The sequence below is a fragment of the Macrosteles quadrilineatus genome, unplaced genomic scaffold, assembly GCF_028750875.1.
Source record: "Macrosteles quadrilineatus isolate MER2022 unplaced genomic scaffold, UCM_ALF_1.0 Scaffold_17__1_contigs__length_3442018, whole genome shotgun sequence".
Classification (NCBI taxonomy): domain Eukaryota; kingdom Metazoa; phylum Arthropoda; class Insecta; order Hemiptera; family Cicadellidae; genus Macrosteles; species Macrosteles quadrilineatus.
The window spans coordinates 1,932,246-1,959,101 of NW_026542610.1; the positions used below are offsets into that span (position 1 = coordinate 1,932,246).

Genomic DNA, 26,856 nt, shown 5'->3' on the forward strand with positions numbered 1-26,856 from the left:
ATACCTTTAATTTCTTTGAGCACTTTTTACAATACATTTTACATATATTTCGATTATTTCGAACATATTTTTGCAACACACTTTTCACTACCCCCAAATCAACTGTCCTCATCAGCGTAGATCATATATACGTTAGCTGGTCCATGTATATAGTACAGACTTGATTACTCTGTGTCTCTAGCCTCATGGCAGCCTCGTAGGTTGGTAGCCCTGAGTCATCCTTTTTCTGTTGCTTCATCACGGCCTGGTACGAGGGTGGGGGTGAAGGTTGAGGCGTCGGCTCGTCTACGAACACACCTTCTATCTCGTAACACTGCTGCTGTGGATAACGGTTGGCAGTAAATATACAGTGATAAAAAATGTAGAGCAAATTAAAATTGGTGTGTGTTGCTAGTTTAAATTTATTAGGCTTAGGCGTGAGATGATAGTATTGTAGGTTGATCCCTGTTATAATAATATCCTTAGAAAATCGAGGATTGGACTGCATACTTTCATTGAAAATTAAACAGCTGTAGTAGACACCAAAAAGAAATTAAAAATAATTTGTGGTGATAGGACTAATGTGTTGACCACGTGAACAATAAACCCCTGAGGAGTATGTTTTATATATATAAAAAAAACCCTGAGTTACTGAGTTATTCTATAGTATTCGCCAACAAAATATCTTTAATTATGAATGACTATATAAAACAATAAAACCACATACTTGTATTTTTAAAGAGTAGACTATAAAATTAAAAAATCAAGAATCTTTCAATTTAACGAAATAACTCCTTTTATGTACTTTTTCCTACAAGTACTCCTGAGTTGTGATGAATTGATACATAATCTAACAAAACATTGCAAACAGTGATAATTCACCCCCCCCCCCCGATGAGTGCGGGTCAAAAGTGGTTCTAGAAAATTTGATTTTTTGCATCGAGTTAATACTTTGATACTTTTAGTACTGTATGTCGTAAGAACAGTTACTAGGCCTAATTAACTTAGGAACTCACTTCAGTGTGTATTAAATTATTCAGTACACAGGTTAGTTAGAAATAAACGTTTTACTGGTGACTAACAAATCAAACTGGCCTCACTCATCATCATCAACACTAACAGAATATACAAGGCACATTGCTGCAAACTCACCTGTCCATCTAGTGTAAAAACTTGCATCATTGAGTCAGACTCTTCCGAGTTGTGTAGCCACTGCTCACTAGAGTCCGTCTGTAGCTCTGCCTTCTGGACTCTTTTGTGACAACAGTAGCAGATGCAGAACACCACCACCAGCATTCCTCCCATCATCACACTAAAACAATATAAATAAATAACCACAACCTCAAATCAGATTTTCACAATTGGCCTCAAACGAGACCGATCAACGACCAGCCAGCCAGTCTACACAACATCGCAAACACCCTTCAATTGTTCAATACCATTTCTAAACTCCCTGTACCCCGTACGATCATGTACTGCGTCTAATAGCTGTCGTAAAATGTTAACGTCTGTAAACTGGTATGATCATCAACATCGGTTGTCGCCTCGACAGAAAAACCATCACAGAACGCGATTCATACTTAGGAGTGTCGATTTTCCTTCTCGTCGTTTTTGGCAGATATGACAAGACTAAAAAATTGTTGCTTAAGGATGGGATCCGGCAATTATAGTAGTAAAAGGAGTAAAAATCATAGCGTTGGTGTCACATTTGATGCGATGGGAGCTCATTTGTGACCTTACATTACTGACGAGTCCCGATTGTTTCACAATGTACCACACACACTAAGAAAACACCATCGTCTCTTTAGTTATGAGTAATTTACACTTCAAATTGGACTTATTTAAATTTTTTTTAGTTTAAGAACTTAAAACCCTAGATCTGGCGGCGTCGTCTGCTAGCCGTGCACCTGTGAGATGGCAGAGGTTTTGGTCAACTTTGGTAGTGGCCTCATTAAACTGTTAATAACTCTGTTATATTGAATGGAAAACACAATAAATTATATATATTCTGATTCAGCACAAAACAATGAACAATTTAGTGAAAATTATTTATTTTTTTACTCATAGTTGTCATAGTAACAAAGTAACAAAGAGATAAGTTTTTTTTTTTTTACTTTGAAAAATAAAATTTAAAATTTTATTGATTATAAGAAGTTTTACAATTTTTTTTTCTTATAAAGATATATTGGAAAAAGTTTGGCAGTTTAGTACTCTACATAGTAATATAAAGACTTTTGGAATAATTGTAAAAGGATTAGTAAAAAGTCAATAAATCTTTCAAAATGTGTTTTCACAAAAAAAACGCAAATAAAATTTTGAGTGATGTCAAAAATAGTAATAAATTCCAAGAGTCAATAAAAGTTGCATGTTTATACTCAAAAACCATAGGGCTTTCAATAAATATTTGTATTTTACTGATTATTGCAACTGAAAAAATTAAAAAACTCAAAATATAAACAACTTCTACATTTTTTATGAAAAATGTATAACATATTCGCATGAATGAAATGATTATAAAATCTTCAATACCTCATGTATGAAATTCTGAGATATAAATTTTGTTACTAATTTTATGTACTTTTAGAATATATATAGGGTTTTTTGCTAAACCTAAGTAATAAGTCTCCTATAGAGTGTTTTGTAGAAAGTCGCAACCGAAAAATTCATTTTCGAAAAAAGTGACAAGTCATTACAAAGTGATATGGTGAAAAAAAACAAGTCATAAACTGGGTTGAAAAACATTGAAATATATATTTTATGACTAAATATGATTATTACAAATATTTACAAAGTAAGCCTACATTGTATTTGGCATACAAAATTAAAATCGGCTAAGCCTACGCAAAAAATTGGCTGCCAACCAAAAAATGAAATAGCCTTGGCCTAAATTAGAAATAAACTTATAATGAAGAAAGTATATTTACAAGCATGGTTATAGGCTATAAACTGTACAAACAAAAAAGAAATAGGCCTAAATTATAAAAAAACTTTATTAATAAGTCGCCTAAAGAGTTTTGTACTGCACTGTCACAGCACTATAAAAAATCACCTGTTTTCAAAATTTCCCACACGCGTATATAGAAACGCCCGTAGATGTTTTATATATGAAAAATAAAGCCCGTAATCTCATCTTCACAACAGTATAGGTTGTTAGTAATTTATTCCATCATAACACAACGAAATATGTGTTTTTGAGTGTGCCAATGACAAATTCGGCTCAATGAGCCTCTGCCATCTCACACTACACTTGCCAAATTCAGCTCATTGAGCCTCTTGCCAGATGTAGGGTTTTAAAGATTGCGTTAGAATGTTCTGATTTGTTTAGCTTAAAAATAAATAGTCCTTATGATTAAAATTGGGACAAATTGCATGTGTATAAATAAATAAAAAATGATTTTGCCAATGAATTCCAAGCAAATAAAGTTTCATGGTGGAATAAAGTTTGCCAAACCCATATTCAATTTTAGAAAATCCCAAACTTGATAATTGTAAGTTGGTAATTTAGTTTAAATTCCATTTCCAAACCTTACGTTCCATGGGTAGTCTTCTGATAGTGTAACATAAACTACTTTCCTTATGTTGATTGAGATTTTCGTTGCATTGTCAAATTATTACATGGATACAGTATTTTCGCTATGCAACTTCTAAGGTCCTATATACTTGGATTGCTGTCAAATTTTTCAAACTAATAGGCACATCGTACACTTTATACTTACAAAATATTTATTAAACTGTTTTCTCAACTACATTGAATAAATACATTTTAAATATAAAATAAATAAATTAATTTCGAACGCATTTCCTAAAACGGCTTACAATTTGTCACAAGAACCATATCAAAACGACAGAAATATTGTTGTGGAGGGAACCGGAAATAGATATCAGCTGAGTGGGAGTAAAACTCAGTCAGTCTCTGAACTTTGATATGTTTATGTCGTGAAGTGTTACAGTATAAGGAAATCAGGTATTATATTCAATTCAAATAAATTTATCGCCTTGTTTTTGTCAATACGTTAAGTTATTTTCGTTTTGAGGATTACGCAATGTGTAAATGTTTTGTTTTTCTGGAGTTAAATGGCGTTAACCAATTTTTTTGGTTTTACTCGACCTTTTGGCAACAATTTAAGAAAAAGAATAAGAATATTTTTACTATATTACTATGAGTTGAGCTGTTTCGTTATGTGCCTACAACCTGCGAAACATCATATTTTCAACAGCTGTCTATTATTTACCACTGAAAGTAACATTGTTTACAACAGAAAATTTTCCACTGTCAAAAACTTCAAATATTTGTTATTGTTTAATCAACTGTTTCGATTTTCAACAACTAAAGTAACTATTAACTTTTAATTGAAGGCATAACCTAAAAAATTCTATACATTTTTTAATGAAGAAAAGAAATTATTCTTTTTAGTGTACCGAAAAGTAACGTTCAAAACACGAGTGAAAGTGGGTCTATATATTTAAACTCTCGACCATTTAAAATCTCGCACTTCGAACATGGTCTCAAATATGTAATGATTCACTTTCTACTCTTGTTATGAAATATACTAATAAGGAGTAGAGCATTGAAGTGAAAAAGTTCACAAACAAAAAGTAAGCCTTGTTTGTGTTGTCATCGACACTAAACAATAAAACTAATATTATAAATTAAACTAATTCTAGGCATTGAATTCATATAAACAAAGTGTATATCATTGTCCTAGGCCTATTAGAATCTTTTTTAATCAGCTGATAAAATAAAAAATTATAAGGAAAGATAACAATTAAAATATAGCGTTTATTGTTATTGCACTGGATATTAAATAAAATAATAAATTTCTCTCATGTTTAAATTTGATGGTTGTAAGGCTTGGGACGAAGTCCTAAATTGATATAATATTTTGATTCTGATAGGATATTATCTACATCATTGTATAATTTCATCCGATTTAGTTGATTAGGTACCAAGCACATACACATATAATATCAGTTTAGATTAGTCACTGCTATAATTTAAAATTTAATAATATAGTTAAATCACGTAGTTCCATATAGTTCCTTTATTACATCGTACTGCACTAAGTAGCCTAGGAGTTTTTCACCCCTTACCTGCAAGGCTAGAGATATACAGTATATCTCTAACCCTGCCTTACCTGTATCAAAACGAAGATAAATCATGCCATTCAACTTTTCTTCCTTTAATCAATGGCGGTTGTGTTTGTATACTTAGAATTTAAAAACCGCACAATTTTTTACAAGATAAAATTTAAAATTTAAATGCTCAAAATTTAAAACTTGTTTTATTGTCAATCTAATTTAAAGTGTAATGAACCAAACCCGATGGCAGCTAGTCATTGGGCCGTGTGGTCAGGTATTTAACATGTTATTACACTCATTTGCATCTGGAATGTTTATCATTGGGTGAGTTTCGCGGGTAATTTACCTCTGACATCATTAGGACATGTTAAACTGACCGATATCATGTTTGCTGACTGTAACACCCAACATACAACATCCAGCCTGTCTCGGTCACTCATTGGTGGTATTTATTGTGTTTAACTTCAATAAATGTACCGCTCAAACATTAGCTTGGACAATTATATATTTTTAGATAAAATACAAGGACAAATAAAGTTTTTTTTTTAATTTTTGCCATTTAACATTCCTGTAGAATTTATTTAATTTTTAATTGTTTGAAATACATTTGAATAATTTAAAACTTTTTTAAAGTGAACACTAAAAAAGTCTATGTTATAGTGCATGAAACACAGAACTCATGTGAAAATACCAACTTCAATACTCATATATCCAAACAATATCTATTTTAATCAATAAAGTTTTCTCACACTTGCACTGTTAATAATTCAAGTTATTATTCTTTTTCATGGTAGTTTTATTTTATTTAATTTTAATGACCATTTAATTCTAATTACTAAGACATTTGACGATGTCATTGTACAATACATCTAGTGTGGTAAAAAATTTGAAGAAATAAATATGTTTTTTAATGATCTAAAGCCCCAAAAATAATACAAAACCCATAAATATTTTTATGTATTTTTTATTGAAAACTGCAAACTTGGTTATATATAAAAAATAATAAGGAATATTAAAAGTTTAAATTCATTCTTAAAATACGTGTACATAATTAAAATGTGCATATTTTATTATTTTTTTTATTACATTTTCATATTTTCCTTGATGATCTATTATTTTACTTCATTTTAAAATAAAATTGAAAGCATAAATTAAAATACTCCGTGCAAGTAACGTATCTAAGCACCTGCACATATTTCAACGCAGTCGGCAGTATTGCGATGCATAGCTCATGATGCTGTACTCAAACAGGCGTCTTTAAAATTAACTGTAGAACAATCATTCATAAATACTAGTGTACCTGTTGCTCGAAATCGAGCAATTGTCAAGTACCGGTATTATACAGAAGTTATTGTAAAACTACAGTAATAACAGTCATAATTTTCGATGAGTTTAAAAGACCCGACTAAATGCTTATGTAACTAATTGAAATACTCATACTATTTAATAGCGCTTTGAAATAATAAACGCTTCTTACAAAAATATTTTAGAATTTTTTGGACCCAGCCTTATTTTTTATGGTTTTCTACAAATGTTTCCCGACTTAAAGCTGTTACCAGTAAACCTTTCTTGCATGTTTTTATTTAATCTGACTTTAGGTAGGTTTACTTTACCACTGTAACAACATGATGTGTATATTCTTCATGTTTTTTTTCTTTCCAAAATAAGTTGCTTAGCATAACTGGCAAAAATGATTCATCTCCCCGAGTGATTGTGTACCTGGATTCCTTACTGTGACACCAGGCCTCTCCTCTACTCTTCTCATACGTATAAGATTTCCTATTAATTGTCTCCTCTCCCTGTTTTCAACATTTCTCCTTTAAACGCAAGTAATTGTATGTTTTTCCAACAAAACTGAATGACTGTTTCGATTTGTCTATAACCTCCTTAATATTACAAACATCTATATTTACTCCCAAAAAGCTGGTGAGTTTCTTTTTATATACAGCTGTTTTTGTTTTTAAATTTGTTTTCAATGTAATTCTTATGGGGGGAAATGCGACCTTTGAGAACGTCTCATGCCCTTAAGGGTAGGAGTTTTTAAATTCTAAAACCTTTATGCAAAACTACGAATTAAGACGAATTATTTGACACCTCAAACGTTAAAATTGGTCCAGAAATAACGGAGGAGTTTTGTTCACAAAAAACAGCCCTCACGTATTAATATAAGAGATACACGAAATGTTGAATTGTTGAATTTCCCAAAACAGTATACAAATAATCGTGGAGATAAGTGAATAAATTGGCTAAACATATTTGACAAATATGTACAATTAAAATAATAATCGTGTACATAAAGGAATAGAGAGGAACATAATTTATGAAACAAAAATAAGTTCAAAAGCGTTAAAATATAATTTTTTTAGATTCACAACAATCTTTCCTGTCAAAAAATAACACATTTCTCCAGCAAAACATTAGGGCTTACGGATTTTAGATTTATTCGTGATGAATGATTTTCGTTGAAATTGAATAAGCAATGTTGTCAACCTTCATAGACAAGTTGGATGAATGCCAAGTCTAACATATTACACTAATTTACACCCGCACTGATTTACAATCGGATGCGTTTCTCGGCTTATTAATCAGCTGAAATGTGAACATGTTTAACTGACCGGTAAAACGTCATTGAATGGATATTTATCAGCTCAATATTGAGGTTAGGGGGAACACTTGTAAAGGGATATTTGAATTGTGAATTTGTTTGTTACGATTCTTAATGTTGTTATTTTGGCAATATTTAAAACCGTTGATTTCTAGGAAGGAGTACATGTATTTACAACTTGTATGGTTTACTAAACGCACGTTTTGATTGTTTGTTGAGTAAATATATTTTACAACCAAACGAAAACAATCTAATGTTTTATGACCTCTTATGATGCATAGACGGGACAGCTTAAATGTTCTTATGTCAACCATCGATGTTGAGTATATTGTTTTACAATTACTATCAATGGTATAATACGAAACATTTATATACTTTTTGTGGCTATGTTTTTGTGTATGTATTTTCTGAAATTTTTGTAAAAGAACTGTCAAAACCCTGATTTGTTTACCATCCATCGTTGACCTATTGTAAGATAGCATCATTGATATCGTAATGATAATGAAATACCCCCGCCGCAGCAAACCTGCCGACTAAGCGAATTTCCATTCGTCTGAATTGATTTTAAATTAAATCTATTTAAATAACATTAATTTAAACGAGTACCTAGGTTTAGAAGGAAATTAATAAAGTGTGTTTTTAGTAAAATACCAATAGCTTAGTTTAAAATAAATAAAATTGCCAAGTTTGTTCAAACTATATCCATAAACAAGCAAACTACAACATTTTACAATGTAAATTTTCGATTTTTTGAATTTTCTCCGTTACCAATAACCGTACAAAAACAGTTTGTATGCTAAATTATTTGTTTTTTATGCTCTTTAAAAAAGTCTAGAGAGACATTGGGAAATGTGGTATTTTGAGGGTCAACAATGAGATACACAAATTTTTACCCCATAATGCTGGTTGGCGATAATAGCTACTTCCCTATAGGGAAGTTCGCTAAAACGACAATGACTCAGAACGAACTCAGAATGAATTTATGGATTGAACCATTAAGTTAATGTATTGAAGACGAACACTACGACTAAACGGCCAACCATTTAGTCAATATTATCATACAAATTTACTTAAGAACACAATCAATATGTATATACACAACCTATAGTGTATATTGAAATTTAATATATCATAAAAATATACTATTACATCTTATAACATCTTATATTAACAGGGTTGTAATTTACCTATTTTGCTAGTGTGTGCTGGAAAATAGTTAGATTTTTTAAATATGTATAAAACTGGGTTATTAGATATCCGCATAATCGTAGTTTTCGACAATTCCACATACTGATGTTTTAAAATTGTATTTAGTAAATGATATGTTTCAACATTTAAAAAAACTGCTACAATGTATTTTTTAAAACCATGTACACATTAAAACATTCGTTACAAAACATTTTATTTTAACAAAAATAGTGAACTAGCTCAACGTTTTAGGCCTATACCAATAATTGTTTGCAAGCCACAAACATGTTCATTAACACCCTTATTTTGTTTTTAAATTATTCGATTGGAGTTTTATTTAGTCTCTTTGATAATTTATCAGTCGTGTAATTCAAGGGGATGTAATTAAAGGAAGTAATTTATTTTCACAAGTCAGGCATTAAGTTCAACCATCTGATTTTCCTTTCATTGATTTCATTGGAGTTAAATCGTTGGTGATTTTACATCCATGAGGATCTGTGAATGTATATTCATAGTACTGTATTTAGTTAACATAGATTTTGATCAGATCCAAGATTAATTTCTAACTTCTACATTCTTATTGTGGTAGTTACCAAAGTATTAAAATAAACGGTATCAGCAATCTGACACACACTTTCTCCCAATAGCTTGGCAACAACCGTTACCAAGCCATGAAAGTAATTATAATATTTAATAGGTAAAATCACAAAAATTGCATTAACTTTAGAACCGTGATTTTTACAGGAATGGGGAGTTGCACAGGTGTTTAGAATTATAATTAAGGACCATTACAGACGAATTTCAATCAGAGCAGTTTTTTTCGAAAAATCCATTTTTCCGTTTTTTATAGGTTTTTATGGGAAAATAACACATCTTAACAATAACTTTTTAACCGTACTTTTTACAGTAATGAGGGGTTGCACTATGCTTTTAAGAATTATGAGTTCAAAAATGTGCTGGAAAATAAATGAACTAATACTAGCTCTATGAGGAAGCACATTGATTGAAACAGTTAATTACTTGCACATAACAACATTAAGTTGGAATTAAACTGGTGTAATTGTTCCATAACAAAAACAGGCATTAACAGTGTTTCATGGCTAGCCTAATGATAGGAAGCTAATCAGTTTGGATGATCAATTAGAATAATCTGTGGTTGGATAAGGTTATATTGGTAATCTAATAATAACCAGAATCTGTCTCTGTTATATTTTGGTGTTTGTACAATGTTTTCCGCAATACTGTACTGCCTTGGTAAATAAATAATACCGTACACTTTTAATTTTATACTTTTCTATAGCTTTGTGATGTTACTTCTGTTGTTCACAGGATTATTACAAAAAATGTCCAACGTTTTTCAAGCTATTTTAGAATATGGAATCTGATTCCTTCTTCTAATGGAATGGAACGTGAATTCTTTTTTTTATACCTTCGTTTAACATTTTAACCTCACTGATTAAATCTTCTGCTTTATTTCCGCCATTGTTATTTAGTTAGACTCTCTCTATGGTATTAGTTTGGTTAAGATGGCATTTTTAAGGTTTTGCAGGATATAACTAAACATCTACTTTATCTTAATTAATTATCGAAAACTTATAAACCAATGTCAAAAATATCATAAAATCAAATAACGTTCTTATAGGACTTAGGTAGTAATAGTAAATAAAAATTAATAATTACTATTTGTTTTCAAGTATAAACCTTCATGCCTCAAAATCCACCCATAACACAACTTATGACATATGTTCTAGAGCTTGGTGAAATGAAATGATCTGTGAAAATCAATAATCGGAGTTTGCTGTATTTAAACGTCCCCTTAGATTTGCGAGTGTGAATACTAAGAGGGTTTAATATTTCAAAGTGGAGCGGTAAATGCAATCATTAGTGCAATCATCACATTAAAAGCGTTTAATTTCAATTTACTCATGAGTCGTGAACGCATCATAAACACAGTTAGTTATGATCGATCTCAGTTCATGTTCAATTGTTAATAATAAACTACTCACTCCCGTTGAATCAAAGCTGGGTACTGAGCCGATTTCCATCTGATTTATTTGACTTTTCCCCCATAAACGTAAGAAGTAGTTAGGGATTTGTAAAAAAAATATATATATAGTCATATGCGTGACGGGTGTTTAGATTTGTAGCTAGAACCAACCGTATATCGTTGGAACCAACATATAAATTGGGTATATACTTTCATTTAAAACTATTAATGCAGTTAAGAAATGTTTGAAGATCAAGCGATCCACGACAATTATAACGATTGATCTATTAAATCCATTAAGTAATCTTAAGAAGAAAAATGAAAAAAACTTTCTGTGAGTAACGTTAGTTCAAAATCGGTGACCAGGATAGACAGATTAAAAATGTAGTACATTTAGTAAATTGTTCAAAATTGTTGGCTAATTTTATTTGTGGATAAAATAATTTTGATGATATTAATTTACATTTTGACAAGAAAGTAAAAGTTCGTGACTTTTTGAATACCTCCAGCCGTCCAATAAATGGTTAGTTCATGTTTAGTTTAATGGGTACGTATTAGTTTATTACACGTATAGAATACACATAACAATTCGTCAAACCCGGAACATTTTAAAGCGTACTCACGTACCCCCGCAACGTATATGAAAATATTGTCCTGGACATAGGTTGAACAACCTGTAGCGTAATAACTATTTTTCTGCAGTGAAATGAGCTCAAAATCTTTGTTCTGAATTTGTTATCTGATTTGCCATTTGACAATTTGTTATTATTATTTATACGAATTTCTACCAATTATAAACATACTACGCACACATACAACACCTTGGCTACGAGTTAACTTTATTATTATAGTACGAGGAGACCGAACTTTACTTATTAGATTATCATTTTGGGTAAATTAAATATATTTAGTTTTGTGTACGGTAATCAATGTGAATTAATTTTAGATGATGCGAAGGAAACATTTTAATACACCTTTATAAATAAATTCATAGATCGCAATAAAAATTACCTGTATCAGCTGTTTTTTTAACTGCAACTACAAAAAGGTATTTACGATAACATGGACACTTTCAAGGGCTGTAGGGCGGAAACTGGATTTTCCCCAGGCTTGTGAACATCTCCAATCGATTTCTCGTGGCCAAATACCCCACAATAAACAAAAATATTAAACGTCCTTGGACGAAAATAAAAGGTCCGTACACGCACTTGTTTTAGAGTAAGTCAGTACATTTGTCGAGTTTGAGTCTCCTTTAATACCTGTATACAAGTTAAGAAAATACAAATTATCTTATCCTTATATTCAAAGATTAAACAAATCTTTAAGGTGTATGTGTAGTTGTACGTTTATATAAACAAACGTGCCAGTAACAATAATATTTATGCTGAGCTAGGGGATTAATTTTTCCATACCTCGTCCTTTATCAGTGACTCTATTTTCATGATGGTTTTACAAAAGTATGATGTTGTGATGAAAACGTTATGTCAACATAAAGTTCATTCAACACGAAAAAAAAAACAACAACTCCGAACTCAACTTCTGCAATGCAGAGCCGGGTGTTAATATGTGTGTACACCAAAACATGGACGAGTGAATTCACACAACTGAACAGTTAAGTTTAATTGGGTAAAGAGCTATCGGGTGGACCAAATTATTAACAATCCACTTGATCATAGTGAGTAATACAACTTTCATAAACCCAATAGAAATATTATAATGGTCTTAAAGAAGATTGGAAACAGTTTTACTGACATTACTTTGAGTTGGGCTTTGTTAAATTTCATTCTTTGTTTTGACTTTTTTACATAGAGGGAAGAATCTACGTAAATAACATGTCGAGTTGAAATAATATAGGTACAAAGAAAAGAAAAACATTGTTGAAAACAATTGAAAATGTAGAAATGTTGAATGAATAATTTTTATACAGTAACCTTATGGAACGTTCAAATTAATGGCCACAGTACAAACGAAAATATAACTCGATGAAAAATAAAACACTTCTGATGCTCTTTAATTGTGTATTATGAGGAAACGGATAAATGAAAGAACTATTTATGCGTCTGCTGGGAAGTAGAATGTTAACAAATGATTAAAATGTAGAAATATAACTTAGTAAAAGTATATGTTTCCCCATCGTGTTGATAAGGAAACATACTAATTTTACTATGCTATTTATTTTGCAAAGTAAATACAGTTTGCACAAGTTGTAAGAGCAGAGATAACTTCCTACGATGGCAACAGATTTAACATCCAATTAAAATTTTTAAGGATGACGTCGTCAAAATAAAACAAGCGTGCTTCAATGACGCAACTGGTTGTCAAACAAAAGTTTTAACGACTTTGAATCCGACAAATACGCAAGTTGAGTGATGTGAAAGACAATTTTCTTACAAAAGCTTTTTGCTTGATCTTATAGATTATATCTTACATCTATAAGATCATCTGTGATGATGTAGGTTCAGCCAATGATGTAGACTAACTACTTCGTTTTTAGGGGTACTAAAAGATATGTTCTATACATTAAACATCCTCCCTTACTGTTTAATCCTTATGGATCAACAGAAGACAACTTTTAAGGTAAGTTTATTTCTAGTAACGGTTGAAGTTTTCTGTTATTTTTTCATAATAAATCGTTTTTAAACTTTCAAAATATTACCGTACAATCAACAAGACCTATCTAATTAGCAAATTAGCAGTAGTCTTATGATATAACCCAAAATTAATTATAGCACATTCTGTCAAAATTCACCCCAGAATAAGGGGGGAAAAATTAAGCAATCAAATCACTTCTGCGGTTCCGGATATAGAGCACAAAACAACACAAATTTTACAGATTTTGCTATGAAAATCTTTCTGAAATATCAAAATAAATGATATTTTAACCATCAAGCGAAGATAAGTGTGGTGTGATTGAGAAGGCTTTAGACTTTTCATCCCATTGTCAATTTTGAAGCTCGTTTTTTGTGTCTAGTTCATGTACGTTGACACTGGTAGACGAAATTTTGTTTCTATTATTATAGGGTTATTTTCACGATTTGTGCTTTACTGAGTAGTTATATAACCAGGAGAGCAGTTATTGTTTATGATAAGATCGTTTTATTTGGTAAACGAGGTTTTACATGACTGAAATAACAAGAAACAAATTGTAAACAAAATACGAGTGCAGCGTGCTTATATTGCTTTATCAAAGACCATCAGTTGTATCTATAGTTAATACCATTAAACACCTAATAGGCAGAAAAAACTGGGTCGAGTATTAAAGAAACTAGAAATAAGTGTCTAAGAATAGCTGAAACAATTTGTGAAAGCAATAAAATATTCTCAGCTGGGTGGAGTCAAGTGTACTGTAACGCATAGTTTGCATGCAACGTTAAGAAATGTTAATTCAATTATTTCGGGGACCTAAGGGACTGCCTGGCGTATTGTGAGTATCACTATGGAGATTATAACGACATCAACAGTAATATTTACGTAAATGTAATTTAAAATTATTTTTGGCTGAGTAAAGTTTGGCGAAACACATTGTTCGTATAACAAGATGTTGATTTAGTGATTTGAACTTCTACACGTTGCGTATCAGCCTTTACACTCCCCTATAATATGAGGGACCTTGTGATACCTGGCAGTGAATGTGTTAGCTGAAGTGACATATCATCAGAAAAGAGCGTTTTTTACGTCGTTTGAAACTTAGTCATTCTCACTTATGTTGAATTGAGTAACGTTTTCCGTAACGCATTGTTCCTAGTAGTAATTAACTTATAGTAATTTCCATGCCAATGACCATGTATAGTTAATTTGACGATTTCAGTGACCTCAATTTAAGGTTATATTTAACTAAACGTAATTTCAACGCCAACGACCATGTTGTTAATGTGACGATTTCAGTGACCTCAGAACTGCCGTGACGTATGTAGTGCGAGCATCACTATGGAGAATATGACGTCAGATGACGTAGAATATCGACAAATGTTTGCGGTCGTCCTTCTGGCACTACAATGGAAACGCTCAGAAATAAAAAAAAAAACACTTAGGTCTATTGACCAAATTGAAACACCCGCAAAAAATTACTACCTTACGAAAAAGCTACGTATATACTATTGTTTCCTCCACTTAACTCTCGTAACTATCGCCATCGTCATTATTACAATTAATATCATAGTAAATAATTTATTAAATATAAATTCCCTTTGTATATTTACTGTTGCAGTAAACCTAAGTACAATTTAGAGTAGACCTAATGCTATTTACTTTCCCAAGAATAAACCTCTTTGTATTTATAAACTGTTTGGGAATTAATCGAATAAAGCGACTGGAAACCAGCTTATCAAGCTTTGCTACAACGGAAGTAGTTAAAAAATAACCTGACCTAAGATGGAACACAATAAACAATATGCCTTTGTGTTCTGTACAAGATTTAACGTTGATACGATCAAATTACTATTAATCACTTTAATGGTGACACGAATGACTGAATTTATCGCTTCACCTGTAGATGAAAACCCTCTTAACATTCACACCCGCAAAGCTACGGGACGTTTGAACGAGGCAAATTCAGTATATTGATTCCCACAGATAATTCCACTTTAACAAGTGCTGGAATAAATTTGAAAAGCTGTTTTGTGGATGGATTTAGATGCGACGAGTGTTTTAAGCGATCTATTATTGTAGTACGTTGTAACACACAGAAATTGTAGTACGTCTATAATACATGTACTACCTTTGTACCATAGGACACTAGACGGCAACGTTTTACTAGAGGATTATTGCGTTATCATATACGAAAATCTATTGGTGATCGGATTGATTCGAACCCAGGACCTCTGGAACCAAAGCCCTGTGATTTACTACTAGACCAGCTTGGTCGTTATCCCCGTTATAGTACTATTAGTATAAAGGTCTTGGTAAAAGTTGTTTTTGCATTATGATTTCTTGGAAATAGATTTTTACGTAAAAATACTCGTAGATAAAACAATATTATTATTATTAAAGAAAAAAGTTCTTTGAGATTTGACCTTACCGCAATACTCAACCCGATCTTACCAACAATGCTGGAAAAAGCTACAATGTTACCTAAGTAAACTCAAAGTTTATATGTAGGTATACTAATATATCATATTACAGAGTTAGCAAAAATCCCAAGGTTCAAATCTCACTAGTTGCCAATGGCTCTTAACTAACCATGTAATAATGTGAGGCTTAGGTGGAAGTAATGTGTAAGAATAGTTCCGCACTATATCCTAGTGTCCAGGGATGTAAAGGTGACACATTGAAAATTCTTTTCGAAGAAGGTATCAGGAGATTTAAATTCCCGAAACGTCGTGAAAATTTTGTTTTATTCATTAGTTATGGATAAAGTCCAAAATTATCTTCTGAACAACGGTGATACAGATACCACAAACACATAAAGCATAAAAAATAAAAGTGGCCAGTTTGTTTTATCGATGTAATACAAAACATTGATGAAATATACTGCCAGTCCCGGGATTTCATTTCGGAGGGGATGATCACCGGGGTCTGGGGGTATGGAATACCCCCCAAAAAGGGGGGTATGGGGATTTCCTCCAGGGAAAAAATGTGGAATTTAAAGCCTAAAAACGTATTTTTATACGTATTTGAGCTCTTAAATATGCTCAAGCTAATAGTATTTATGTTAGCTAATAAAATATAAAATATTTCGGGGGGAGAGGGATATATGCTCCCCATCCCCCCTGGGATCGCCACTGATAAATTCTATCAATGCCTACAAAACATTGTACAAACGCCAAATGGCAACAGAGACAGATTCTGGTCTAATTAGTCGTTTACCAATATAAACTTATCCGACCACAGATTATTATAATTGATCATCCAAACAGATTAGCTTCCTATCATTAGCCATAACACACTGTTAATGTCTGTTTTTGTTATGGAGCAATTAATTACACACAGTTTAATTACAAATGTTGTAATGTGGAAGCAATTAACCGTTTAAATCTACGTGTTTCCACATAAGAACATTATTTGTTTACCTATGTTGTTACAGTAGACTGAATGTATGTCTGAAGTAGATCAGGGCAGGGGACTTCTGTCTAAATTTGGATCTAAATCCCACCTAAAAGTGAATTTATTTTATCACGTGATTAGGTGTCCACATTTTATATCAAATGTCTAGGCCCATTTTTATATGAGGAAAATAAGAATAGGCCTCTCAATCTAAATGGACTATCTTAGTATTGAAGAAATCCTTTACTAAACTAATAGTTTAATGTAGCCACTTAAAAATATATATCTTAGGCTAGTATGCACACTGAACATTTTAAATTATAATACATAATTAATCTAATTGATTACAATTGTTAGTCTAAAAAAATGTATATCTTCGGCACGTATACAATTTATTCACTATCAGTATTTCACTAAAAGGCATAATAATAACTCTATTACAGTGAATTCTTTTTTAAAATATTTCAGTTGTCCTTAGCAATGTGAAAATGTAGCATTAATCAAAACCTTAAGCGATCTTATAAATTCGCTTGAAACAAAATTTACTATTTATGATGGATTTACGTTTACTAAGGCTCTTGGTTTACAAACTACGAAATGTTTAACTCCAATGAAATTAATGAAAGGAAAATTAGGTGATTGAACTTTATGCTTGAATTAGGAAGGCTACTTTCTTTAATTACGTTCTGTAGATTAACACGTTTGATAAATTACCAATGAGACTACATAAAACATCTATCAATTGAAAACAAAATAGTAGTTGGTGATGAATAGTTTGTGGTTTATAAAAAACAAGGATTTGCGGACTATCTTTGGTATATGACTTTGAACAAGGTCATATTTTGCCAAAACGAAATATTTCATTATCTAGATTTGTTTATTTGTTATATTATAAGGTACTTTAAATGGTTTTGAATTACTTGTATTTTTGTCTGACTCGTATTATAGTAAATGGTTTTAGAATGTTGGCGTTTTATTATGTGTACCTAATGTTTTGATGTGCAATTTCGGGGGAAAATAATATTTCCTGGAAGTAAAAAAGTTCAATATTACCAACATAACCAAAATAAAGAGCTTAAGAATCCAAAACAGGGTTCAACTCAAATATGTGCGACAAATGGTTTCTTGGGAACAATGACTATATTGAACGAATACATTCCTGCTCAATGACATTTTACCGGTCAGTTAAACATAACATTTCAGCTGGTTAATAAGCCGAGAAACGCATCCGATTATAAATCAGTGCGGGAAATGAGTGTAAACACAGCATCTATCAATCCTCATTTGGATTGAGGCTGACAACCTGATTCAAATTTCGACGAAAATCATTCACCATGAATAAATGAATAAAACATTTAAGACTATTTAACTATCTTTTTCGTAACAATTAGTATATTAAGGCTATTTATCTTCTACTCAAAAGACTTGATAAGAAAATTAAACAATGCCATCGTATAATAAATTTTTTGCAATGTGTTCAAACTATATTTCCCACTTTTCTACATTATTTGCAACTACATGGATATAACAAGTCTATGGAAATACAAAACAAAGCAAATTAATAAAACCACAGGTGATATTGAATTTGTGCTAATAAGTTAAACAATTTTGAAAATTTGAATATAAATTAATTTTTTACTTCAACTAACAACGTTTTGAAAAACCGTTAAGTCAACAATAAAACCCCTTCCGCACATACAAAAACAACTGAGAATTCAACATTTCTGCAATGCGGGGTCGTTTGTTAATGTGCAAGCAGAGGGTAAAACATCGAGTGAATTCACATTTCGCTCAAACACCTGAACCGTGATGTTTGGTTGTGTAAGAGCAATCGCGTCGAATAAAATTTTAAGTTCTTTTGATTGATGTGGGCAATACAAGCTTTTATAAACAAAATACAAATACTATATTCGTATAAAAACCGTCGAAACATTGTTATTTAAGAATATTTAAACTAAGCCTTGTTAAATTAAATTTATTTTTACTTTCATACCTTAAAAGTAAATAATCTACTTAAAAAACATGTTGAGTTGAAATTGGATGAAAAGAAAAATACCCCCGCCGCAGCAAACCTGCAGACTATGCAAATTTCATTTACCTGGCTGGATTTCTAATAATGTATTCCCTCAATTAACATTAATTGTAGTGAGTACTTAGGTTTGCTACTACAGGGAAGATATTGAGATGTGTTTTTTATTGCAGTGTCGATAGCTTAGTATTAAATAAACCAAATTTCCAAATTTGTTCTAAAGCTTACTAATATTATAAATGTAAAAGTTTGTGTGTTTGTTTGTCTGTTTGTTTGAAGTTCAATCACGCATTAATTAATTGACGGATTGGGCTGAAATTTGGCATGATGATAGCTCACATTCCCGATTAACATATAGGTATATTTATATAGAGCATATATATCAGGCTCTGTAGCTAACACGTACGCTTCGATATGTGTTTTTAAACATTTTAAAACTGTCGAATCTCCCACCGTAAGCAAGATAAGGTCAGTGATACGTTTTTTGATTACAAACATATCCGATGCCGACATTTATTTAAAGACGGCTGAAGGCTATGGTTCGAATGCAATGAGTGAGGATAAAGTGCGCAAATGGATTATGGAGTGTTAAAATGGCCGTGAAATCCATTTTCTTGTATGGTATTCTGTGAAAATGAAAAGTGTGTGTACCCATTAAAACACAATTAATTTAGAAATGAACAAATTAATGGCCATTTTTAAACTCCTAGCCTATTTCATCACTTCCTCCGCTGAGGTTTAAAGCATACGTTTGGGGTTTAAAGCACATCAGATTCGGTCACTCGAAGTGACCGGATAAGAGGGGGACTACTGTTTAAAGAATACTTCATTTTTTTACATGATACATTCATTCCACTCTCATCCTAAACTTATCTGCACCTTAACCCTTCAACGCGCGAGTTTTTTTAATAAAGACCAACCCTGCTGCGTGGGTTCAACGGTTTCATGGGGTGGGTGGGTTCATGGGTTTTTTAGGCTTTCCAGCAGGCTCGGAACATTTGTACAATATTAAACTTTACTCATCTGGGCCTTATACTACACACTCTGGTGCGGCGGCTCTATCACCAGATGATACCAACCCTCCAAGAAGAATGTTTATTCCTCCATGCAGTGGAGCCACGTGACTCATGTTCCTGTGGGAGACGTGGGAGAAACCATGGGTGACTGACAGAAGGGAAGCGGTGGAGGCGACGGGTCGGATCATGATGACGAAGATGGAGTCCTCGGAAGGACCATGGCGAGATGGCGAGGAGTCGCAGGTAGATACCAAGGACAAGTTTCAGCTTAGAGTGGTAGTAACCCTACATGGCAAGGGTGGAAGTAGTGTGAACGAAAGCTGTTTTAAGTTATTGGATGGATATTCAGAAAAAATGCGATGGAATGGTAATTTTTAGTGACACTGTAAGATGTTGATTGTTACAAGTTTCTCGCGAAACGAAAACTGTAAATAGAAGAATTTAAAGATAACAAATTTCTTTCGTTTGAAATGCATATTTATTATTGATTGATTTATTCATGTTTCTTCTAGCCTGTGAAGTGTATTAGAAATTAATGTTTCACCTATTGTACAATGTTTGGTAAATCAGTGCAGCTAACTTATAAATATTGAGTCACGAATTATTGAAGAATAAGAAAGAAATTATTTATAAATTTATGTTGTCGATTTAGTCGAAGCAGTTTAAACGTTGTGAAAATGTTGGACCTTTAATAACGTAGCATGATTGAAATCTGATCTTTATCGGTGTCTGTGACTGAAATTAAAACAGCATTTAAAGTTTTATGAGAACTACAATCAATTGACATATCATGAAATAGCGATATGGTCCTGCTCGTTTAAAGCAAACGTTTAACTCCCAAACGTCGATTGTGTGTGAATTAGTTCCGATAGAACTTAAGTTCACATACACTGGACGGCGGATGATAAGAGTAAAGGCACTGAAAACAACAATGTTTCACGGTCACACAGCAACGACACGACACAACCGTAAGGCTCCAGAAGGCACTGATAACACTCAAGGTCACAGCTAGGTCACACAGTGAAAGACACGGCACGACTGGCTGTAGCTGGCTTACCTGAGGCGATCCATAGCCTCGCGTGAGGCTAGTATCGACCTGTTGTAATGAGGCTAGTCCTCGCCGACACCGCCACACGATGTACGATGGGAATGTGAGATTTACGATGAAAAATGTAACATTAGCCATATAAGAGTATCTACAAAAACGATGTTCAATGTACAATGTTATATGAGTGATGCATTATGCTTGATTGTAGTGGTTTACAATGTAATTGTCTGTCTAAGATGGGCGATGTATTGTATGAAATTCACGATGCATCATGAAGTAGTATCTACGGTGAATGTACTATGACGACGTTTGATGTACGATCTTCGATATAATAGTATTTAATGGGAGATGATTGATTTTAGCTGTACGATGCACCATGCACAATTTTAGTGGTGTTCGATTTATGATATATGACATGCGCTATACGATGATAATTTAAATTTACGATTCATGATTTTTGCCCATATGATATTCGATTTTTTGGTATCTCACAACTGCCTACCCAATAGCCTGTTATTTAACATTTTGTTATTGCACTTATTATACATTTTTATTTACATATGATTCGTTGGGACATACTAATGTAAATACCATTTATGCACTTGATTTTGATAGCTTAGTTTAACTGAACTTAAAATGTTTTTCATTATAATCAGTGCTTCTATCCGTAGGGTGTCAGATTAAGATTTGAGCAGGGCAACAATTAAAAATTTCGCACTCTTGCTCACTGTACATTTTTTATTTATTTGTTCAGATGAGTGTCCAGAGTGCTGTGCCTCGTCTCAGGACTGTAGTTACTTTAGGGTGTATTGTTCTGGTCTGCGTCTTTTACTGGGACGTCATCATTCTCAACAAACTCTACAACTTTAGACGAGCAGCGTCCGCCTCTGGTCTCAAGTAAGTAGTTAGTTTTAAACCAAGCATATTGCTTGGTAACAAATCGTGGTATGTTTGATATTTGGAATGAATACAGACAATTTCTCATAACTTAAGTACAAGATAAAATTTAAAGTAAAGACACTTAAAATTTCTGATTATCCATCTGGGTCTCGCATTATCTAATTAATTGATGTTCAAATTAAGTAAACATATTTTGTTGATAACTCAATACATACACATGTATACTACCACCTATATATGTTTTGCCCACCTATATTAGACTTATCCAGAATTATTTTTTGGAAAATACACAAGGAGTATTATAATACAGTTTTATTTTGCGTGAATTGAGAGAGGCAAAATAATCTGCCACAAAATAATCTGAATACCTTCCAAGCTAACAAATATTTTACTGAGCTGGTTGTGTAAATAAACTTTTACTTTGCAGAAATCCTTCTTTCGGATTGTCCTGGGAATGTGTGGAAGGAGACTATGGGATAAAAGTGTGCCAGAAAGTTATGAAGGAACAATCATTCTCATCGATGTCCCTCCTATCTTGCCAGATGACTTGTTCTCCAGGAAGAAACATTTGGCCGACACCAACAGGGGAAGTGAGAATATCCAACACTACCGCGTCGTTCCATCCAAGAAATCTGAATATAGAATTTGAACCCGTCAACAATCTTGATCTTGCCATTCTGCTCAAGAAGGCTGCAATACGTTTTCAAGAGAGAATTGTAAATATGGCGACGAATTCACACGCTCGTCCAACAGTAATGGCAGTAAACGTTGATATTAACGTTAACTCAAACAAATCAGAGGGTTCCAAAATAAACGTCGACGAGAGCTATAAAATTATTATCGCCCAAAAAGGATTGATCTTGAACGCAATAATCCTAGCCTCGTCGTTTCAAGGAGCTCACCATGGACTGGAAACATTAACTCAACTTATTTGGTGGGAAGAAGATGATCACATTTTAAAGATTATGAATAGTGTTGTCATCAGTGACTCTCCAATATTTACGTATCGTGGTTTAATGCTGGACACAAGTAATGATTTCATTCCTGTTGCATTCATTTTAGACACTGTTAATGCCATGTCTATGAGTAAGTTGAATGTCTTTCATTGGCATCTAACGGGATCAAAAGGGTTTCCTTATGAATCAAAAAGCTTTCCAATGTTTACAAGTGGGGTGCCCTCTAAGGAAGTTTATACAGTTAAGGATGTTGAAAATGTGGCAAAGTTTTCTGAGGAACGAGGAGTGACCGTATTGGTGGAAATCGACTTTCCGTCTCACAACAGTCAAGGATGGGATTGGGGTGAATCAGAAGGTAAAGGGAATCTTTCATTGTGTTTAAACGCTCAGCCATTTTCGGAATTCTGCGCAGAACCACCCTGTGGTCAAATAAACCCAACAAACCAAAACACCTTTTCAGTTCTCGTTGAATTAATAAAGGAACTCAAACAAGCAACAAAATCGGGTTTAGTTCATCTTGGAGGAGATGAAGTGGATTTCCGATGTTGGGAAAGCTCCGAAGAAGTGACAAACTTCGACGTATACATTAAAAAGGGTGTAATCGGAGTCTGGGAGCACTTTTATAAAACATTGTTAAACAAAATGAAAAACGAAGTAAACGTGAAAAATGTAATTCTATGGTCCAATGATTTCCTAGAGGAATCAGATTTCTGGAAGACGGTCAAACAAGTTACTCCCATAGTTCAATCGAAAGGTCCTTCTACGTCCGGAGAGCTTGAGAGACTGGTGAAGAAGAAGTTCAAGGTAATAGTGTCTTCGAGCGATGCCTGGGATCTTACTCAGCCTCAGCCGTGGATGCCGGTTTACAATTATCATCCGTGGTCCGAGTTGAGTCAGGTCGATAGAAGATTCGTTCTTGGAGGTTGTGCTATTGTATTCACAGACCTTGTAGATCACCACTCTCTCCGGCCCACAGTTTGGCCTGCAGCCGCCGCCATGGCAGAGCGACTTTGGACAGATCCATCGCCCAACAACCCCATGGACCGCCTGGCAATGTTTAGGGAGAGGCTGGAACTTCTTGGGGTGAAGAGCTCTCCAGTTGCACCTCAATGGTGCTTACAAAACCCTGGCCAATGTTTGTGAGAGTGTTACTCAAAGTATGAAATTGTAGAGGAGACTTAGACAGGAGTGCACATTCAACGTAAAAGTTTCGCTTGGAAACTGTTGGTGTTCTATTTTTATCACTTGAAGAAATAAACGGTATCAGCATTCTGACACATACTTTCTCCCATAAGTTTTTCAACAACCTTTATTATTTGTAAGCGGTGAGAGTAAATATACAGAAATGGGATTTGTACAATTTTGTTCAGAATTTAAAGGACTATAACATACAAAATTTTTATTAAAATTGTTCGGGCCATTTTTGGGAAAATCTGATTTTTCTGTTATTTTATGGGGGTTTTATGGGGAAATTACGTAATTTACAATAACTTTTGAACCGTAATTATTACAGAAATGGGATTTGTACCATTTTGTTCAGAATATAAAGGACTATAACATAAATAAATTCTATCAAAATCGTTCGAGCCATTTTTGGGAAAATCCTATTTTTCAGTTATTTTATTCGGTTTTATGGGGAAATCCCCATAAAAAATACAAATTTCTAAAAAATAAAAAAAAACTATCAAAATTGTAACGACCAAAACCTACTATAATAAATCAAAACAGGATTTTTTCTAAAATCCTATTTTTTGTAATTTTATGGGGTTTTTATGGGAAAATAACATATTTGACCATAACAAATCAAATCAAATCAAAATCCTTTATTTCGTATAAAATAGACAATATTTACAAAATGTAATACATGCAATAGAAATAGGTTTTAAATGTATAACTAAAATAAACGAAATTAATCCCACATGGGATAACCCGTGCGTGGGAGTGAGTCGTATGATGTTTGATTAGAAAGAATTAAAAGGTTTGATAACAAAAAACAGGTACTTCTAATAATTAAAGTGCGGGCAAGACTCCAAAGCGCCAGCGGAGTCATGACATAGTAAATTAGGCCCACTATGTACTTTTAATCTACCATGTAGATAACAACTATCAGTGTCATGATGACCTACCCCATCCCTAACCAACCCGAACACCCCCCCCCACCCTCCCCCCACATACACTCACACACACACCAACACACATCCACACACTGATACACTCAGCTGTCCTCGGTCCCAACACCAACAAGCGGCTGGTAGCCCTAGGGTACTAGGGCCGTCAATGCTCTGTCCCTGTGGCACAGAATCGAGAACTGCACACACATACACACACACACGCACACGCACTCACACACACACAGCAATGTCACGCACACCTGTATCAGCTGTCAACCTATTGTCTGTATATAGAAACTAATAAACTATTAGCTCCATCCCTACCAATGAGATTAAGCCAGTGAACAATGTGTTTTTTGTACGTTGAAATTGAGTGTCTGCCGTATTCTCGTAAGTCTAGTGGAAGGTTAGAATAAATGATGTGTGCAACATAATAACAGTTAGTGGTAGAAAATGTCTTTGTAAGTCTGGGTAAGCGTATACCTTGGCCTAGTGCACGTCGAGTATTATGGTCATGTTGTGGACGGTCAAAGAGCGTCTCATGGTGTTTGTAAATTAACAGTGAAACTGTTCTGATGAAAAGTTGTCTTACATCAAGCACATTCATTTCAGTGAACAGAGTTTCAGAAGGGTATTGCCTACACCTGCCGAGTGCCGCTTTTATGATTGCCTTTTGTGTTACAACGAGAGGTTGTAGAATGTTGCTGTAAGCACCACCCCAGGCAATTATCCCCCCCTCAAGCAGCGACTGTACATAAGCAAAATATGCATTTTTAATTTCATCTTTTTCAAGGAATTGGTGTAGTTGACGAAAAGCAAATATCAACTTTCTTAACTTTTTGTTTAAATATGACACGTGATCTGTCCATGACAATTTCGAATCAAATACAACTCCAAGATATTTATAATTTTGAACTCTATTTATTACTGGACAATTACAGTTATTTCCGGTTTCTTGACCACATGAATGAATTTTGATTTCGTTGCGAAGTGTGTCACTTCGAGCTCTTAAGGAAATTGGAATGAATTTTGTTTTGGTGACGTTTAGCGTTAAAATATTCTGATCAAACCATTTTTTAATTTTCGATACACCTCTTTCGGCATTGGCAAAAGCTGAGTCCCAAGTTTCTCCTTGGAATAAAACTAAGGTGTCATCGGCGAAGAGGTAAAATTCACCTTCAATGTCCAATTTCACAAGATTATTAATGTATATCAAGAATTGTAAAGGCCCTAACGTGCTACCTTGAACCACACCAAAATCTACATTACCAAGATTCCCATCGATTCCATTTATATTTACAAACTGTTTTCTATCATCAAAATAAGATCGGAACCATTTTAGAGCCACACCTTTAACACCTACCAGTTCTAATTTTTTTAAAAGAAATGATCTCTCAACTGAGTCAAAAGCCTTGGCCAAGTCAAAAAATACCAGAATAACACGTCTGCCTCTACTGATGGCCAAATTTATATCTTTATTAACCTCGAACAATGCATCTGTGATGTTTTTTGATTTTCTGAAACCAAACTGGCGGGGTGTCAAAATATCGTGCTGATTAAGGTAATGACAAACTTGATCTTTGATAATTTTTTCTAAAATCTTAGTGAACACACTTAGCAAAGAAATTGGCCTAAAATTTGAGATATTGGTGACGTCACCAGACTTGAAGAGGGGAATTACCTTGGCAATTTTGTAGGCATTAGGAAATATACCATTTTGGATACTTGTGTTAGTTATATGTAGCAGTGGTTGTTTAAGTGTCTCCCAGTTGTCTTTGAGTAGTTCAGCTGATACACAATCATACCCTGGAGCTGAGCCACCTCGCAGTCTAGTGACGTAAGTGTACAGTTCCTGTTCAGTGACAGTGTGAAGCGTGAGGATGGAGTCAACAGCGTGGTCAGTGTCATCGACCACAGGTAAACCGCCCGAATCCACACTTGCTGCCAAGTTGGGACCAACGTTGGCGAAGTACTCA

General features: G+C 33.4%; 2 protein-coding genes across 2 annotated transcripts; one reads left to right on the plus strand and one right to left on the minus strand.

The window, feature by feature from the left end:
* LOC129005213 (uncharacterized) lies at positions 1-20,053 on the minus strand. The gene is made up of 3 exons (XM_054434046.1): positions 19,929-20,053; positions 1,132-1,291; positions 1-319 (listed from the first exon to the last, which is right to left on the minus strand). The coding sequence occupies exons 1-3, from the start codon at positions 20,051-20,053 to the stop codon at positions 122-124; spliced, it is 483 nt and encodes a 160-aa protein (XP_054290021.1). The 3' UTR covers positions 1-121.
* On the plus strand, positions 3,892-24,021 carry LOC129005223 (probable beta-hexosaminidase fdl). The gene is made up of 3 exons (XM_054434057.1): positions 3,892-3,943; positions 21,668-21,810; positions 22,241-24,021. Exons 2-3 carry the CDS (start codon positions 21,668-21,670, stop codon positions 23,910-23,912), a joined length of 1,815 nt encoding a protein of 604 aa, XP_054290032.1. The 5' UTR covers positions 3,892-3,943; the 3' UTR covers positions 23,913-24,021.
* The last annotated feature ends 2,835 nt before the right edge of the window (positions 24,022-26,856 follow it).

Bases quoted from the DNA above. Each gene is read 5' to 3' on its own strand.
- LOC129005213 (XM_054434046.1), bottom strand. From the start codon at position 20,053: ATGATCCGACCCGTCGCCTCCACCGCTTCCCTTCTGTCAGTCACCCAT. The intron at 1,292-19,928 runs GTTGGTATCATC...ATATTGTTTTAG, and splicing joins ATAAACATTCTTCTTGGAGG to TGTGATGATGGGAGGAATGC. The intron at 320-1,131 runs GTGAGTTTGCAG...CGTTATCCACAG, and splicing joins TTTTTACACTAGATGGACAG to CAGCAGTGTTACGAGATAGA.
- LOC129005223 (XM_054434057.1), top strand. From the start codon at position 21,668: ATGAGTGTCCAGAGTGCTGTGCCTCGTCTCAGGACTGTAGTTACTTTA. The intron at 21,811-22,240 runs GTAAGTAGTTAG...TTTACTTTGCAG, and splicing joins GCGTCCGCCTCTGGTCTCAA to AAATCCTTCTTTCGGATTGT.